The sequence below is a fragment of the Euleptes europaea genome, chromosome 8 (genome assembly GCF_029931775.1).
Source record: "Euleptes europaea isolate rEulEur1 chromosome 8, rEulEur1.hap1, whole genome shotgun sequence".
Lineage (NCBI taxonomy): Eukaryota > Metazoa > Chordata > Lepidosauria > Squamata > Sphaerodactylidae > Euleptes > Euleptes europaea.
Genome location: NC_079319.1, coordinates 2,928,728 through 2,947,484, shown reverse-complemented (window position 1 = coordinate 2,947,484; position 18,757 = coordinate 2,928,728). Strand labels below are relative to the sequence as shown.

Genomic DNA, 18,757 nt, shown 5'->3' with positions numbered 1-18,757 from the left:
AATTTAGCAGGCTCCTCTGCATTCACCTTGGGGTGTCTGCATGACTGCCCCAGAGGGAAATAATGGCGGCTACCCACACAATTTGTTTTCTCCGGTGGTAGATGGAGTTCCTCTTGTGACAGTCCCCAACTCGCTTAATTATGGGCTATCTTAAGCAGTCCAGCTGCTGGGATTCTGCCTGCTTGCACCATGGTTGGCTGATGTATTCTACGCCATCTCCGGTTCCTTAATCAGTAAGCAGTTTTCTCTCCTCTCTCCCCAAAGTTACTTAAACTCTTGGGTTTTTTCTTTAGTCGTTTAATGTTTGCCTTAAGCAATCTCAGGGGAAGGGAAGAATATTTTTGTATGACGTAGTATTGGTTCCAAAATGCGTCTTCCAACAGAAAGCTGCTATGACTTGCGTGTTTGACTTCATTTCCCAAGAGTTCTCAATCTGTGCAAAGGGAAAAGGCTGGGATGTTGTTGATATGCTTTCACTGCAGAGACCTGAGTTTGAACACCTGCTGGGGACGCGAAGTTCAACACATGAAGCTGCCTTATACTGACTCAGACCCTTGGTCCATCAGACGGTACTGACTACTCAGATTGGATATGGATCTCCAGGGTCTCAGTCAGAGGTCTTTAACAGATGGCCTTTAACAGTCAGCAATGCTGATTCTATGACCTTAGGCAGATCATGAGAGGGAGAGCATCTTGGCATGGAACATGGGTCACTGGGTGTGTGTGTGGGGGGAGGTAATTGTGAATTTCCTGCATTGAGGAGGGGGTTGGACTAGATGACCTTGGTAGTCCCTTCCAACTCTGATTCTAGGATCATCTGCCACCTGATCCTTTTCACTGGGATGCTGTCGAGGATTGAACATGAGACCTGCATGCAAAGAAGGTGCTGGGTCACTGAGGCACGGCCCTTCCCCAAATTCAGTCAAACTCTTTGGGCTGGTGGCTCTCTTTTTAGTTCAACCTACCTCATGAGGTTGGAGGTTGGAGAAATGCGGTGATCCTATCCCTTTATGGAAGTTTGGAGCTGTAAAGTGGAGAAATGAATGATACTCGGTTCGTTCCTATGTAACCACTTAGTGGGCTTTTTGTCCATCTCTGGAGGGTGCTGAAAGATTTGAGTATAAAACCAGAGGCAGTTGAGTAGCATTTCTGCCCTCCTCCATTATACAAGGTGATGGGCAGAGGCAATACTGACTGTTCAGGCCGCACCTGGAGCATTGTGTGTTGTTCTGGAGGCCTCACTTTGAAAAGGATGTGGACAGAATCGAGGGGCGCCGAGGAGAGCGACGAGGATGATCAGGGACCTGGAGACTGAGCCCTGCGAGGAAAGGCTGAGGGAGTTGGGAATGCTCAATCTGGAGAAGAGGTTGAGAGGGGACGACTGCTCTCTTGAAGTATTTGAAGGGCTGTTACTTAGAGGAGGGCAGGGAACTGTTCCTGTTGGCAGCAGAGGGTAAGACTTGCAATTATGGGTATAAATTATGGGTGAAAAGGTACCAGCTGGATGTGAGGGGAAAATTAGAATAAGAGCAGTTCAGCAGGGGAACCAGCTGCCTGGGGAGGTGGTGAGCTCCCACTCACTGGCAGCCTTCAAGCTGTGGCTGGACAAACACTTGTCAGGGATGCTGTACGCTGATCTTGCATTGAGCAGGGGGTGGGACTAGATGGCCTCTACGGCCCCCTCCAGCTACGGCCCCCAATAGGGCTGCTTTGAAGGCTTGCTATGTCCCATTTGAGAACAGGCGAGAGGTGGAGGGCTCCACAATTGCAGCCAGACTGAGGCCAGGGGCTGCTACAACTACCTGATAGTCAAGATGCTGAAGGGGAAAGTCTCTCTCAGCGTGTGTGGAGATACTTGCTTTAAACTGGATGGCGAGGTTTGCATAGAGCAGGGGGGCCCCAATCTCTTTTGAGCCAGTGGGCACCTTTGGAATTCTGATACAAGGGGGGAGCGCGCAGCCACAAAATGGCTGCTGCAGGAGGTGGAGCCAGACACAAAATGGGCCGCTATAACTTACCTTCAGTCACACAGTGAAGCTCCTTGCGCCCACCTTCTAAAAATACATGGTGGGCTTCAGAAAAGGTGTTGGCGGTCCCCATGTTGGGGACCCCTGACATAGAGAAGACAAAGCCATGCCCTAGGGCGCCAGAAATTCAGATGGAGACCTTTATGTATAAATACTGGCTAAATAGATTTATTGTCATACAAAGGATACATGGGGGGGTCCCCCCCTCCCCGAATTATGGTGCAAGGGACGCAGCCCCCTTGCAACTATGGTGGTCCACCTACTCGCCTCCCTTGTGCTTCTCTTTGTTCTCCCCTCTTGACATCAGCAGCCTTCCCCTCCCTAAAGGAAGCGGGGGGGGGGCGTCTCCATCTGTCCTGCCAACTGCAATCCAGCTTGAACATTATTTTTGTCACACTGGAGGTCCACTCTTTTTGACACACACACCCCCTTGCCAGCCTTCATCGTCCACCCATCTGACCTGCCCTCACGGAAATGATAAGAGCTTGAAGATGCCTTGCGGACAGACATGAGTGACAGGTATGTTGGAGCTTGTGGTTCTTGGCGGGGGGGCAGGGGCTGCTGCCTGTGGTTGGCTTGTTCTGTCCCTCACACCCACTGAAAGGCAGGTGGGGTTCACGTTTATCTCAACGGGGACAAAACTCTCTGCTCCCAAGGGTAATGTGAACATGGACAGAGCTCCCGCATGTGAAGGGCGGGTCTTTTCCTAATCCAGCGGTGTGTGATTTCTTCTACAAATGAACACATGAACCCCACCTTATAATGAATCAGACCCTTGGCAGTAATGTCTACTCAGGAGATGGAGACTGATTTTTCTGGCTTGATCGGTAGAGGGATACGCTCTGTGTTCTAGATGCAGAATCTCATCTTTTGTTTTAGACCACCATTTGCTGGAGACTGAACACCACAACACTCTTCCGCTTCAACCTAAATATTTTTGGCTTAAGTGACCCGTGAAGCCTTACTCAAAGTTTGATTTGTTTACTGTCCTGTTGCAAGCTTCAAAGAGATTTATTGGATATATTGGCTTTATTCCCCCCTTGGGTAGACTGCTTTTCAAACCTGGATTAATTTTAATTGGACTACTATTATTTTTTCTCTCATTTTATTGACCCAACTGGAATTGATAGCTTTTTGCATCTTTTATTATTATTTTTCATGGGACTCAAAGACCAAAACTGTTTCTCTTTTTATCTTTCTTGTCTCCTCTTTTCCTCCCCATTTCCTATGTATTAAAATTAATCACTTTTTAACCTGGAATAAACTCATGACGGCTGTTTAACTAAAATCTCTTATTAACGAAAGCATTGTCTACTCAGACTGGTAGCAGCTCTCCAGACCCTCAGGCACAGGTCTTTCCCATCACCTACTGCCTGGTCCTTTGAACTGGAGATGTTGGGGATTGAACCTGGGACCTTCTGCATGTCAAGCAGCTGCTCTCCCACTGAGCCACAGCCCGTCATGGCAACAGCAGGGATTAAGCCTGCAGCTTTGATCAACAGAAGATGAATGCTGAAAGGTTAGCTTTGCCCCTTTTACAGTGCATTCCTAAGGAGAGTTACTCCAGTCTAAGCCCATTGAAATGAATGGGCTTAGACTGGAGTAACTCCCCTTAGGAATGCACTGTTAGTAGTCTTTCTCTAAGTAACAATGAATACACCTGTACTCTGAACAGAGGTATAACTGCTCTGTGTAGAACCCTACATTATGTGCAGACAGCAGGGATGGGAATGGAGATGGCATCAGGATATCCTACTGAGCCGATTGTTCATGCCAATGATTTCTCTACACCCAGACCTGGCTTTCGAAGCTTACCTTTGCGATTAACAAAAAACAGAGATTCTTAAGCTTTAAGTAGCTTCCCATCCCTTCCCCCATGCACTATCGGGAAACCCATCCTTGGGCATGTGGTATGCTGCGGTACGCGATCTTGCCCTTTAGAGCATTCCCTTATCAGTTATTCGCTGGCATCACTAATTCAGGGAGCCAAGGGCAAAGAACGAAGAACTAAACAGCACTGAAACCTCAGCTGGAACACCCACTGATTGCCCCCTCCTTTCAGAGACCTGGGACGGCAATCTCTGCCAAGTGCCAACCTCTGCGAGGTGGCGGACGGAGACTGTAACAGGGATCTTAAGGCTACTGTGGAACAGAAGCTCTTAGCTGCCGGCTGCGGCCCGGCAGGCAAGTCAACCTCTGTTCTTTCACTTTTCTTACCACCACAGCATAAAACCTCACACACCGGGGTGGGGAAGAAACTTTCTTCCCCCAGTGGACAAAGTGAAAGATACAAGTTAAATGGCAGGGTGAGCAGTGCCAAGACTTAAAACACCTGAAAAAATAATCCTGGAAAGTAGTTCGATACTGAATAAGACCCCTGGCCCACACAGCCTGGTATCACCTGCTCTGCCTAAGACCCTGGAGCACCACGGAGGATGCCCACAGGCTGAACCCAGTGATAAAGCAGGGGCTTTACCACTGAGTCGTGGCTGCTAAACCTGTGGTGGTTTGGAGCAGTGGACTCTGACCTGGAGAAGTGGATTTGATTCCTCCACATTAGCAGTGGTGGCTAATCTGGTGAACCAGATTTGTTTTCCCACTCCACACGAAGCCGGATGGGTGACCTTGGGCTAGTCACACCCTCTCACCCCCACATACCTCACAGGGTGTCTGTTGTGGGGAGAGGAAGGGAAGGTGGTTGTAAGCCGGTTTGAGTCTTCTTTAAGTGGTAGAGAAAGTCAGCATATAAAAACCAACTCTTCTTCTAAACTATTGAAGGCCGGGCTGCATTCAGCACAAGAGTAAGTTTGCTCATTCCTTGGAAAGCAACTAGCTCTTGGTCAGGGATGTCTGAGGCCCAGGATCCCAGTGGAGCCAGCGCCAGGCCTTTCTCCACGGATGTTGCTTTGTGCATCTCCTGTGGCTTTTCAAGGCAATGGCTCCATTTTAAGAAGAAGAGGAGGAGGAGTTGGTTTTTATATGCCGACTTTCTATACCTTTTAAGGGGAATCAAACCGGCTTACAATCTCCTTCCCTTCCCCACAACAGACACCTTGTGAGGTAGGTGAGGCTGAGAGAGTTCAGAGAGAACGGTGACTGGTCCAAGGTCAACCAGCTGGCTTCATGTGGAGGAGTGGGGAAACAAACCTGGTTCACCAGATTAAAGTCTGCCGCTCCTAACCACTACACCACGCTGGCTCCGGATCTCCCTAGGCCCGCTAGCAAGCTGCTACCAGAATTTCACCCACCTGCTTGGATGTAAAACTGCCCTGCCCGAAGATTTCCTGATAAAAAACCAACAGAATTTACACTTCATGGTTGACATCCCAGCTAAACTGGAGGCCAAGGGAAGGGGAAGGGTCCTTCCCTAAGCAGTGCCTATGAGCAACTTTGAGCAAAGTCAAATGCATTTGAACGTGCGTTTAGAGTCCTGTCAAGTTGCAGCTGACCTCTGGTGACCCCAGCAAGGGGCTTTCAAGGCAAGGGAGAAGCAGAGGGGGTTTGCCATTGCCTGCCTCTGCAGAGCCTTCCTTGGTGGTCTCCCATCCAAGTACTGGCCCTGCTTAGCTTGCAACTTCTGGCGACCCCAGCAAGGGGCGTTCAAGGCAAGGGAGAAGCAGAGGTAGGTTCCTGTCATCTTCCTCTGCAGAGTCTTCCTTGGACGCCTCCCTTCCAAGTACCAGCACTGCTTAGCCTCCAAGATGTAATGACACCAGGCTATACCATGATGTCTTCCTTCCCCCTAAATGTGAGCAGGACGGCTGAAATATCCCAGGGGCAATTCTGCACATCCTCTGCTACCTTCTGCCCAAAGACGCTAACAAGGCAACGCGACTCTGAAGCCGGCCCCGATAAAGATGCACAAGAGCTGAAGCCCACACAGGCCCAGCTTAGATGGCCCCCAGTCCTTGCGCCTCTGTCGGAGGGAGAGGAAGAGAAAGTGTCTGGGATCAGCTTCCTTCTCTGGTGAGGGGGTGCAGTTGCCCTACAAAGCAGGCTAGGACCTTCAGGCCACAGTGGGAAGCATTGGTCTATAAAAGACTGGGGGTGAGGGGAAAGACCTATTCCCCCCCCCTCACTTTGCCTACAAGAAATAAATAAATATACCAAGACTGCAAGCCAGTGCATATTTGGAAGTAAGCACCATATGTGTCATCGGCACCTACTTTTGCATAGATTTGGAAAGAGTGGAGGTGTAGATGCGGGGCGTGTGTGTTGAAGTTGGTCACACTGGGACTTGTGCTTAAAGAGTGCGAGAAAGGGAGCGGTGCAGATCCACCTGTGCCACAACAGCCTGAAACACCACGCTGAGAAAAGACACCACCGGGCAGGCCTCCCCTTCATCTCCCCTGCAACAATCCCTGATTCCTTCCCCAGAAACCTGAAGCCAGGCCTGCCCCATTGCTGGCTCAGCCCCAGCTGGAGACTGCAAGCCCAGGAGACTAATGCCATGCTCAGCTGGGGCTGGGGGGGGGGCAGCTCAGTGCCCGTGGTGCGTTCCCTACCCTCCTCTTGCGCTGCCTCAAAGGGTTGCTTGGGGGCTTGGCCTGAGAAGCAGCTCTGGAAAACTTCCTCCCTCCGCTGTTCGTCACCTGCTTCTGCCCCAATCATCGCCCTCTCCGCCGCCCCATGCATGCCGTTGTCCCGCCTACGCTTTCCGCTTCTTCTCCGCCCACCACCGCAGGTCTGTAAGGTGCAGGAAAACCGATCTCCTAAGAAGGGAGATCTGACGTCTGCTGCCACTGTTCTTTCATGATGCAGTCAAGGGTGGGGGAGGGAAGAGTAAAATTTTAAAAAATTGGAGGCCTGGAATCCTCTCTCCGTGTGCAGGCTAAAACCGAGGTCCACCAAAACTTCCCAGGAAGAAACGATTCATCCATTGCGTGGCCTGTAGGAACAGCCTGGCTGTGGTTGCAGCAGGCTTTCGCATCCAATTAGCAAGCCCGCTTGCCGCAATGGGAAAAGAGCTTGTGAGATTCTAGCGACCCGCTGCCCAGAGATCCTGGCGAGCACGCCAGCACCAAGTCACAGCAGCCGCCGTGTGCGCTGCTCCACCCACCAGGCGGACAGCCTGCCGGGACGGGGGTTAGTCGAGAATGGTCCCGTCTGTGGCTGGTCTCAGAGCCCTCCTTGGGGTTTGGTGGCCAGGGTGGGGGGCGCTGCTCCCAGCCTCCCCGTAGCCAGGAATGTGAATGTCAGGGCTGGTTCAGTTGCGTTTGTTGGCCAGCTGCCGATCGCGCTTCTTTTTCTCCATCAACCTGTGTTGGGAAAAGAATAGGGCTCTAGTCCAGGGCTTCTTAAACTTTTTCCACTCGCGACCCCTTTTCGCCCGACAAATTTTTACATGACCCCAGGTATATAGGTATATATATCAGTAAATGTTTGATTTGTATGTGTGTGTTAAGTGCCGTCAAGTCGCTTCTGACTCACGGCGACCCTATAAATCAATGTCCTCCAAAATGTCCTATCTTTGACAGCCTTGCTCAGATCTTGCAAATTGAGGGACGCGGCTTCCTTTATTGGGTCTTCCTCTTTTCCTGCTGCCCTCAACGTTTCCTAGCATGACTGTCTTTTCCAGTGACTCTTGTCGACTCATGATGTGACCAAAATACGACAGCCTCAGTTGAGTCATTTTTGCTTCTAGGGTCAGTTCAGGCTTGATTTGATCTATAACCCACTGATTTGTTTTTTTGGCAGTCCACGGTATCTGTAACATTTTCCTCCAACACCACATTTCAAAGGAATCTACTTTCTTCCTATCAGCTTTCTTCGTTGTTCAGCTTTCACACACCCATACATAGTAATAGGGAATACGATGGCATGAATTAACTTGATCTTGATGGCCAGTGACACATCCTTACACTTTAATTTGTATACCTATTTTATATTGCCAAATTTTTCGCGACCCTCACATTCAGTTACGCGACCCCACATGGGGTCACGACTCACAGTTTAAGAAGCTTTACTCTAGTTGATAAACGGTTGAGCCCTCCCAAGCATAATTCTTTGGCTAATAGCCTTGCTGGATCAACCCCAATGGTCCATTCTAGTCCAGCATCTGATTTCCACCAGCGGCTGGTCAGATGCCGCAGGGAAGCCCATATGCTGACCGCTGTGCCTCCAGAACATCCATCCCACTACCGTGGCTAACAAGCCACAGAAGGGGCTGTGGGTCAGTGGTAGAGCATCTGCTTGGCATGCAGAAGGTCCCAGGTTCAATCCCTGGCATCTCCAGTTAAAGGGACCAGGTAAGTAGGTGATGTGAAAGACCTCTGCCTGAGACTCTGGAGAGCCATAGGGAGGGGCCATGGTTCAGTGGCAGAGCCTCTGCTTGGCATGCAGAAGGTCCCAGGTTCAATTCTTGGCATCTCCAGTTAAAGCGACTAGGCAGGTAGGTGATGTGAAAGACCCCTGCCTGAGACCCTGGAAAGCCGCTGCCGGTCTAAGTAGACAATAATGACACTGATGGACCCAGGGTCTGATTCAGTAGAAGGCAGCTACATGTGTTCAAACAACGATTCATCTGTCCAGACCTTTCTTAAAGCCTGTGGCCACTGATACATCTTGTGGCGGTGAGTTCCACAAGTAGGCCACCCACTGCTTGAAGTAGGATGTCCTTTGGTCTGTCTCGAATCTCCTGCAAGCTTTCTGCAAAGGCTGCCTGAATCTTTCTCTATCCATTAGCTCCACACCAGGCCCAATTTTGTGGGCCTCTGCCATGTTGCCAGTCCTTCCCCTTTGTTTTAATCTAAAAGTGTGTTTGGAAGACCCTTATTTCAGGGGAGCAGCCAATGCACAAATAAATCTTTTTTTTGGGGGGGGGGAGAGATTTTTTCTTATGCTGTGACACATGAACACATGAAGCTGCCTTCTACTGAATCAGACCTTTGGTCCATCAAAGTCAGTATTGCCTACTCAGACCGGCAGCGGCTCTCCAGGGTCTCAGGCAGAGGTCTAGATGGCCATCTGTCAACAATGCTGATTCTATGACCTTAGGCAGATGATGAGAGGGAGGGCATCTTGGCCATCTTCTGGGCATGGAGGAGGGGTCACTGGGGGTGTGGAGGGGGTAAGTAGTTGTGAATTTCCTGCGTTGTGCAGGGGGTTGGACCAGATGACCCTGGTGGTCCCAACTCTATGATTCTATGATCACCTCCTTGCCTCTTCCCTTTAATTGGAGATGCTGGGGATTGAACCTGGGACCTTCTGTGTGCCAAGCAGATGCTCTACCACTGAGCTATGGCCCTTCCCCCAATCTGCATCTCTGCTGCAAAGGCATCTGTGAGGTGCGGCAGACTTGGTTTGGAGGACTTGCATTCACAGGGCAGGAAGAGCAACAGCCTGGCGGAGCGGGTCTCAGGGCAGCAGTAGGGGAGAGACAAACCCGGCAGGTGGTGAAAGGGGAACAGGTACGCAAAGGAAAGAGGGCTCCCCTCCCTGCCCAGGTGTTGATGGCAGGCCAAGGGACTCAAACTCACTTCCTGTTGCGCACTTCTGTCAGCTCCATGAGCCGCTCCTGGGCAGCGCGCAGCTCGTCCAGCCGCTGCTGGTAGCGCGAGTCGCAGTTGTTGCTGTGCTCAAAGCTGGAGACCTGGTTGGAGAGCTCACTGGCTCGGTCCCGCAGCTGCTGGATGGAGGAGTAGAGGTTCTCGTCGTCCTCTTCCTGCAACGGGGGAAGCCAGTGAAGCCGGGCGGCAGCTGAACAGCCAGCGGGAGGACGCTGCGTTCACCTGCCGTTTTTTGAAAGCGGCTAAAAAGCATGGGCGCGTTTCTTCCCTCTGTAGAATCCTGACCCACTCGCCCCCCCATCCTGCGAGGACAGTCCAAAGGACAAGCTGCCTCTCTGGCAAAAAGGGTTATCCATGACTGAAGAAGAAGAGTCGGTTTTTTAAGTGGTAGACTTTCTCTACCACTTAAGGGAGAATCAAACCCGCTTACAATCACCTTCCCTTCCCCTCCCCATATCAGACACCCTGTGAGGTAGGTGGGGCTGAGAGAGCTCTAAAAGAGCTGTGACTAGCCCAAGGTCACCCAGCTGGCTTCATGTGGAAGAGTGGGGAAACCACCCCGATTCACCAGATTAGCCTCCGCTGCTCATGTGGAGGAGTGGGGAATCAAACCCGGCTCTCCAGATTAGAGTCCACCGCTCCTAACCACTATACCAGTCCTGTCATCTACAACAATTGAAAGCATATATGCACTGCCTCTGCATGGCATCCCTTTAGGTATCAGAGGCCTGCAATCATATCACCTTGCAAGCGTCTCTTCTCCAACAAAGGGATTCCTGGCTCCTTCATCTTCTCCTTATAGGACAGGGTCTCCAAATCCCTCACCAGTATTGTTGCCCTATGCAGGACTGCTTCCACCTTACTGACGTCCTTCCTAAACTGAGGGCATCTGCAGCTTACCACACAGTATTTAAAGATGCCAGGGGAATAAGCAGAAATGGAGCCGAGTGCCGTGAGGCGGGATGGCTGCAGACTTTACCCCACCCCACACTTTCATCTGACCTCATTACAGAGCCAGTTCTATCAATGGGTTCTTGTTTTTTAACCCTGAGCTGCCCTTTGGAGACCAGCTGTTGTGCTGGTTCAAAGCTCCTTTGGGTGCAAGAGGTTCTACGTTCTGGTGCTGCCCGACTTCTCAACTCAACCAGCTTACCTTGGCATTGACGATTTCGATGTGGATCAACAGGGCGGCCAGTTCGAGGTCCTCACTGTAGCTGTTCTTCAGAGGCACCGACCTGTAACCTGTCAGCAGAGACCCAAACGGAATACAAGTCAGAAGCTATTCACAAAAGTTCAGCAAAATCCTGGGAAGACTTCAGGTCAGTATTGTCTACTCAGACTGGCAGCGGCTCTCCAGGGTCTCAGGCAAAGGTCTGTCCCACCTCCTCCTATCTGGCTCTTTTAACTGAAGATGCCGGGAATTGAACCTGGGACCTTCCGCCTGCCAAGCAGATCCTCTCTTACTGAGCCACAGTCCCTCATAAAGGTCAAGGTGAGTAGAACAAATTACACACAAGCAACAAACCGTGTGGAATAGAAGAAGGCCTGAACCCAACCACCAGGCCATCGACTCCAGGAAAGCCACATGCCAGGATCTTTCCCGGCCCTGCTAATTTTTTAGAGGGTCATGAGGGGGCGCTGGACATGTACCTGTTTTGAGGCTTTTAACGGGGAAGGTAGCCTGAGCCAAGAAGTTGGGATCGCTGAACATGTCCTCCTCATAGACCACAAAACGTAGGAAGGCAAACTCGGGGTTGTTGATATCGAAGACAAACTGCTTGACGAGCCAGACGGGATTGAGGCCATTGTCAGCTGCCAGAAAAGAAGACGAAGAGTTGGTTTCTATATGCCAACTTTCTCTACCTTTTGAGGAGAATCAAAAGAGCTTATAGTTTCCTTCCCTTCCCCTCCCCACAACAGACACCCTGTGAGGTAGGTGGGGCTGAGACAGTTCGGAGAGAACTGTGACTGGCCCAAGGTCCCCAGCTGGCTTCATGTGGAGGAGTGGGGAATTGAACCCAGTTCTTCAGATTAGAGTCCACCGCTCTTAACCACTACACCATGCTTGCTCTCAGGGAGGGCGGGGAGAGGAGAGAAACAAGCATGGTGAGAGGAATGCATAACTCAGAACCCAAACAGGCATTTCCAGACAGGAATGGAGGGGAAGAGAAGGTGCCCGGAGAGATTGAGCCCTGGAGAAAGCAGCCCTACAAGGGAATCGGGTCCAGTCCTCACTGAGGCCAGAAGCTTCTTCCTCGTCTGTAACACTTCTCCTTACAAGCCCTACATCTCAAGATGGGATAGTCCTGCATACAAGAGAATTCTCTGCGGCTGGATGTAGCATGCCCAGGGGAATGGTGCCGGCTTATTCTTGGGCCCATGATATGCTGGCTTTCTGTGCGTCTTCTTGCGTTTTAGTTTTCCGTGCAGAATTTTCAGTCACATGATCATCACTCCATCAAGGTCTACTCAGACTGGCTCTCGAGTAGAGGTCTTTCACATCACCTACTGCCTGGTCCTTTGAACTGGAGATGCAGGGGATTGAACCATGCCAAGCAGATACTCTGCCACTGAGCCACGGCCCCTCTTTTACCATTTGTCCATTCCTCCTGAAAGTTCCCATTCTTCTGCAATTGCGAATACCACCCACAATCCATTCACCGATTTTCCCTCTGGCCCTGACAAGTCCACAGTCCGCCTGCTTTCCCACAGCCCCCTTCCTTGCTGTAGTCCACAATCCAAACACATGGGCCATATATATATGAGGAATGCTCCATGTGTGGTTGAGGTAGGGGGTAAGCACTAGCTGCAGGAGTGACCCGGCCAAGAGTTGTATGAAAGGCAGAACAGCTGTTTGTTGCCTCCCCGTTCCATATACGCACACCTTACCCACAACTTCTGTCTTGTTTTTGCTGTTGTCGAACTCGGAGCCACAGACCTCCACCTCCACAAAGGGACAGACGATGCTGCGCCCGTTCTTGGGGAGGTGCCGAGCCCCCAGGATCTGTGGGGAGGAAGACTGGGTTGAGTTCCATGGGAAGGGTCAGAGGCGAGTCCAGTAGCACTTTAAAGAACTACGAGATTCCAACGGTATAAGCTTTCAAGAGTCAAAACTCCCTGACAAAGGGAGTTTTGACTCTCGAAACCCTTACACCCTGACTGTTATATATTTCTAAACTCATTTAAGTTATTCATTTACATTTCTTAAACAATATGTAGATCTGTTTACATTCATAGATCTGCTCAGAGATCTTAATCCTTATCAACTTAATTAGCAAATTTAACCTATTCTATAACATTTCTTAATCTGAATATAATTGTAAACATTAAGAAGACTAGTTACAATTCATTACATATATGGTATATGAAATTATCAACTATAAATGCTATTAACCACTATCTATTATTTATTTCTTAATCAGTACATTTCCATTAATAAATCAAAATAAAGTTATTGACACCAATAGTCAAATTTAACAATTTTAACATGTTCTAAAATAGTTCTTAATCTAAATATATATATAAGCATTAATAAATCAAATTAAAAATCTTAACACATATGGTCATATTACAATCTCTCATTTTTCCAAGACTCTTATGCAAGGTACTACTGGACTTGATTCTTGCTCTTCTACTCTTCAACAGAAGCATAGTGTCCAGATCACGTGAAGTGATGGTATTGCTTTACTCTGCTCTGGTTAGACCTCATCTAGAGTACTGTGTTCAGTTTTGGGTGCCACAATTTCAGAAAGATGTAGACAAGCTGGAACGTGTCCACAGGAGGGCAACAAAGATGGTGAGGGGTCTGGAGACCAAATCCTACGAGGAAAGGCTGAAGGAGCTGGGTATGTTTAGCCTGAAGAGGAGAAGACTGAGAGGGGATATGATAACCATCTTCAAGTACTTGAAGGGATGTCATATAGAGGATGGTGCTGAGTTGTTTTCTGTTACCCCAGAAGGTCGGACCAGAACGAATAGGTTGAAATTAAATTAAAAGAGTTTCCATCTAGACATTAGGAAGAATTTTCTAACAGACCAGTTCCTCAGTGGAACAGATTTCCTCGGGAGGTGGTAAGTGCTCCTTCCCTGGAGGTTTTTAAGCAGAGGCTAGATGGCCATCTGTCAGCAATGCTGATTCTACGACCTTAGGCAGTTCACGAGAGGGAGGGCACCTTGGCCATCTTCAGGGCATGGAGTAGGGGTCACTGGGTGTGTGTGTGGGAAGGAGGTAGTTGTGAATTTCCTGCATTGTGCAGGGGGTTGGATTAGATGACCCTGGTGATCCCTTCCAACTCTATGATTCTGTACTGCAGATCAACATGGCTACCCACCTGAATCTATCTTTGTGGAATGGGTAAAAGGTAAAGCTAGTCTCCTGTGCCAGCATGGGGTCATTACTCATTTATGGGGTGACGTCACATCCTAATGTTTACTAGGCAGACTTTGCTTACGGGGTGGTTCGCCATTGCCTTTCCCATAACTGCACAGAAAACTGAACAGGCCCCCAAGGGTGGGGTGTAGATGGATCGCCCGTCTCCTCTCCCTCCCCATTCACCTACCTGCAGCTGAACAGTTATGGGCTCCACAAGCTTCAGGCTGCTCTTGTCGAAGGGGTCAAAGAGGTCGTCCCGCATGATGTCTGGCTGCAGCACGTACCCGCTGCGGCCCCCCAAGGTGAACAGCGCCTGGTTTAACTGCATTGGCTTGTCTGGAAGCACAAACCCACCAGCACTCAGATTAACAAAAAAAAAATTACAGTAAGAGTTGTTCGACTGTAGAATCAGCTACCTAGGGAGGTGGTGGGCTCCCCCTCACTGGCAGTCTTTAAGCAGCGGCTGAACAGACACTTGTCAGGGATGCTCTAGGGCGATCCTGCATTGAGCAGGGGGTTGGACGAGATGGCTTCTATGGCCCCTTCCAATTCTGTGGTTCTGTAAAAGGACCCAGCATTGCACTGAGTTCCACAGGAATGTGCCACATCGATATCCAGAGCACAGGTGGGCCAAACGGTGGTTACGGAGCCGTATACAACTGGTATGGCTCCAGCAAGGTCCAAGAAAGTGAACGGCCAAATTCAAGTCCAGTAGCATCTTAGAGACCAACCAGATTTTCAGGATATGAGCTTCTGAAAATCAAAACTCCCTTCATCAGATGTGGTAGTATTGTTGTCAAGTCACAGCTGACAAGAAGGTCGGACCAGAACCAATGGGTTGAAATTAAATCAAAAGACTTTCCGTCTAGACATTAGAAAGAATTTTCTAACAGTTAGAGTGGTTCCTCAGTGGAACAGGCTTCCTCGGGAGGTGGTAAGCTCTCCTTCCCTGGAGGTTTTTAAGAAGAGGTTAGATGGCCATCTGTCAGCAATGCTGATTCTGTGACCTTAGTCAGATGATGAGAGGGAGGGCATCTTGGCCATCTTCTGGTCACTAGGGGTGTGAAGGGGGGAGGTAGTTGTGAATTTCCTGCATTGTGCAGGGGGTTGGACTTGATGACCCTGGTGGTCCCTTCCAACTCTATGATTCTATATAGTGACCCCAGAGGGTTTTCAAAGCAAGAGATGTTCAGAGGTGGTTTGCCATTGCCTGCCTCTGTGTAGCGACCCTGGACTTCCTTGGTGGTCTCCCATGTAAGTACTAACCAGGCTGGCCCTGCTTAGCTTCTAAGATCTGGCTAGCCTGAGCCATCCAGGTCAGGGCCTTTGCCAGATACCCTTCTAAGGTGCTACTGGACTCGAATCTACTGCAGACCAACGTGGTCAGGAACTGGTCTCTTTTCAGCGCTAGAACACAGGCCATTGGCTTTTTTAGGTGAACACCCAGAGCAGTGGTGGGTGTCTGAAGAGGACTACAGGTACTCTTCTGTGATTGGAGGGGAAAGGATCACATGATCTTCTGAAAAGACTGGCAGATCAGACCAAAGGTCCATATGGGACAGCATCCTGTGTTCAACCGAGGATGTTTCTGGGCAGGACCCTCAAGCAGGGGATGAAGGCAATAGCCTGTTGCCTGTACCCACAATAACTGGTATTCAGAGGTACACTGCCTCTAAACTTGGAGGTTCCATTTAACTATCATGACTAATGGCTGCTGAAAATATGTTCTTTTATTTATTTACTACATTATGCACATAAATGCCATCAAGTCGCAACCGACGTGGCAACCCCTCATGGGGTTTTTGAGGCCAGTAAACAAACAGAGGGGGTTTGCTGCTGCCTTCCTCTGCAGAGCCTTCCTTGGCGGTCTCCTAGCCAAGCACTGACCCTGCTTAGCTTCCAAGATCTGAAAAGATCAGCCTATTCCATCCACCTTCCTTTCCATTTACTATATTACCATACCGGTTTTCTTTACTGCTCAAAGCGATTTACAATCAACAAGCAAATGGCATCTCTTCCCCCGCTCACCATTCCCAATATTTTACTGAGCAAATGTGTTCGTCCCCCCCACTTGCAAGGTGAGAGAAGCCAGAAGCTCCTCAGCCTCAGATGAGCACACTGCTTCTAAAGGAGGACGCGTTTCGTTCCTTCAAACACTGACTTGAATTGACTGACAAAACTGCAAGATCAAATGAACGTATGAAGCTGCCTTATACTGAATCAGACTCTGGGTCCATCAAGGTCAGTATTGTCTACTCAGACCAGCAGCGGCTCTCCAGGGTCTCAGGCTGAGGTCTTTCACATCACCTACTGCCTGGTCCTTTTTAACTGGAGATGCCAGGGATTGAACCTGGGACCTTCTCAGATGCTCAGTGGTAGAGCATTTGCTTGGTCCCAGGTTCCATCCCTGGCATCTCCAGTTAAAGGGACCAGGCAAGCAGGCGATGTGAAAGACCTCAGCCTGAGACCCTGGAGAGCCGCTGCTGGTCTGAGTAGACAATACTGACCTTGATGGACCAAGGCAGCTTCATGGGCTCATGTGGTCTTTGTGACTCCCCTTATGCCTGAATGGCTGCCAGCAGAGAGAAGGGCGGGATACCTGGGGTCTGGAAGTTGAGGGCCACCAACTGGCTGCCGCAGAGCCACATGGGCAGGGGGTCGTAGTTCGAGGAGTCGAGCCGCTGCCCCTTGGGGTAGACGCGGCTCAGCTGCCGGCGGTTGTACTGCAGGAATTTCTTGCCCTTGCTGCGGTTGGCGTACTTCTCAGCCTTGGTCTCGGGGAAGGAAGACATGTCCCGGTAGCACGCTTTCTCGGTGCCGATTTCTGGAAGGAAATGCAGGACAAAGTGGGCAGTTGGTCTTTTGGACAAGGATGACCGGGGCGGTTGGGGAGAAGACAATTGAATTTTCTATATTCATTGAGAGCTACTGGTTTGGACCCCATGGAGGGGTTCTGCTAGGAGAGGTGCTTTTCCTCAAGAAAGCCGTGTCTCTGCTGGCACCGCGTGGGATCCAACCAATGGAACTCATTGCCACAGCATGTTATGACAATTCAGGAACCCTGAGGAAAGAGGCTGCCCACGACAGCCAAAACATCGATGCTCTAAGACTGGTTCTTTAAGAAGGAGTTTTCAAATAATAAAGCCCTCTTTTGGAGAAAAGTGAGCTAGAAATGGTTTAGAGAAATCCCAACATTTTGGAGCCTGAGGGCACCCTTGGAATTCTGACCCAGTGTGATGGGTGCAGCCACAAAATGGCTGCTGCAACTTACCTTCAGTCACACAGTGAAGATCCTTATATTGTGGTGGCAGCTGCTTCCAGTGCAACATTTTAAAAAATCTGCACAGCCAATAGCCAATCTCCAATAGCTAATCAGAAGCCTTGCTTGGCAAAAACCCAATCTGACCCTGCCCACTTTCTAAAAACACTTGGCAAGGACCAGGAAGCGTGTTGGTGGGTGCCATGGCACCCAGGGTCAACATTTTGGGAACCCCTGATTTAAATAAATAACAGACTATGAGGATTTGTAACAACAAATGGTGGATATTCCCATCCTACCCAAAATAGAACATCCATGAAGCACCTTGGTATGATACTGCCTCAAAGCCTGACAAACCAGATGGGCCTTCCAGTCTTATGGTCTTAACTGGCTTGTGTGTGTGGGGTGGGGGAGGATAAGAACATAAGAAAGGCCATCATTCTGGATGAGACCCAGGCCCATCAAGTCCATCCGCCTGTTCACACAGTGGCCAACCAGGGGCCTCTAGGAAGCCCACAACCAAGACGACTGCAGCAGCACCATCCTGCCTGTGTTCCACAGCACCTCATAGAATGGGCATGCTCCTCTGATTCTGGAGAGAGTAGGTATGCATCATGACTAGTATCCATTTTCCTAGTAGCCATGAATAGCCCTCTCCTCCATGAACATGTCCACTCCCCTCTTCAAGCCTTCCAAGTTGGCAGCCATCACCTCATCCTGGGGAAGGGAGTTCCATAATTGTGTGAAATACTTCCTTTTATCTGAAGAAGAAATACTTCCTTTTATCTGAAGAAGTGAGCTGTAGCTCACGAAAGCTCATACCCTGCCAGAAAATATGTTTGTTAGTCTTTAAGGTGCTACTGGACTCTTGCTCTTTTCTAATACTGCAGACAGACTAACACGGCTACCCACTGTGAATTATCTTCCTTTTATCTGTTTTGAATCTTTCACCCTCCAGCTTCAGCAGATGACCCCATGTTCTGGCATTATGAGAGGGAGAAAAGCTTCTCCCTGCCAACTCTCTCCATACCATACATAATTTTATAGACCTCTATCATGTCTCTCTGTAACCTCCATAAGGATGTAGCTTAATAACTTTCTTTTCACCTGAGCTTTACATTTCACCCTCCTTCATATCTATCATACCCTCTCTCTGGAATGGCTGCCAAGGGCCCACGCAGCGCTAGAGGCAGCCTTTCAGGGTGCTGAAACGCAAGCCCCTTGGGCCTACTAGACTCCATTTTTTGTGCTGGGTGAGATGTGTGTGTGGGGGATACTCACTCTCTTCGTCGAAAGGCACTGGACGGCAGTAAACGACCAATTCTGACAGCTCCAGAGCAATCTTCTTCCTCCGCTCCATGATCTTACCCTCCTGCATCTGCACAGGTCACAGCAGGGCAGAAAGTCAGGTGGGACCTTTGACAGCATCTCCCCAAGAAACAGACACATGACAAAAAAAAAAAGTGGCAAAGAAATTCACACTGCTGTTCCTAATCTCAGCCCTAGATATTACAGACACTCAGGATGGCTGCCTTTCCCGAAGAGCACAGATGTGAAAGATGTGAAAGAAAGGCTGACTTCTACTGAATCA

General features: G+C 49.7%; 1 protein-coding gene across 1 annotated transcript in view; it reads right to left on the bottom strand.

Annotated features, from left to right (window-relative positions):
• Positions 1-7,175: 7,175 nt before the first annotated feature.
• Positions 7,176-18,757, bottom strand: part of LOC130481838 (1-phosphatidylinositol 4,5-bisphosphate phosphodiesterase gamma-1-like) — a 77,712-nt gene continuing 66,130 nt past the window's right edge. Inside the window, exons 25-32 of the mRNA XM_056854621.1 lie at positions 18,448-18,544; positions 16,507-16,731; positions 14,095-14,243; positions 12,425-12,539; positions 11,186-11,347; positions 10,689-10,777; positions 9,506-9,690; positions 7,176-7,285 (exon numbers count right to left, since the gene is read on the bottom strand). Of these exons, the coding sequence (XP_056710599.1) occupies positions 7,234-7,285; positions 9,506-9,690; positions 10,689-10,777; positions 11,186-11,347; positions 12,425-12,539; positions 14,095-14,243; positions 16,507-16,731; positions 18,448-18,544 (1,074 nt within the window). The 3' untranslated portion in view covers positions 7,176-7,233. The remainder of the gene's footprint in view (positions 7,286-9,505; positions 9,691-10,688; positions 10,778-11,185; positions 11,348-12,424; positions 12,540-14,094; positions 14,244-16,506; positions 16,732-18,447; positions 18,545-18,757) is intronic.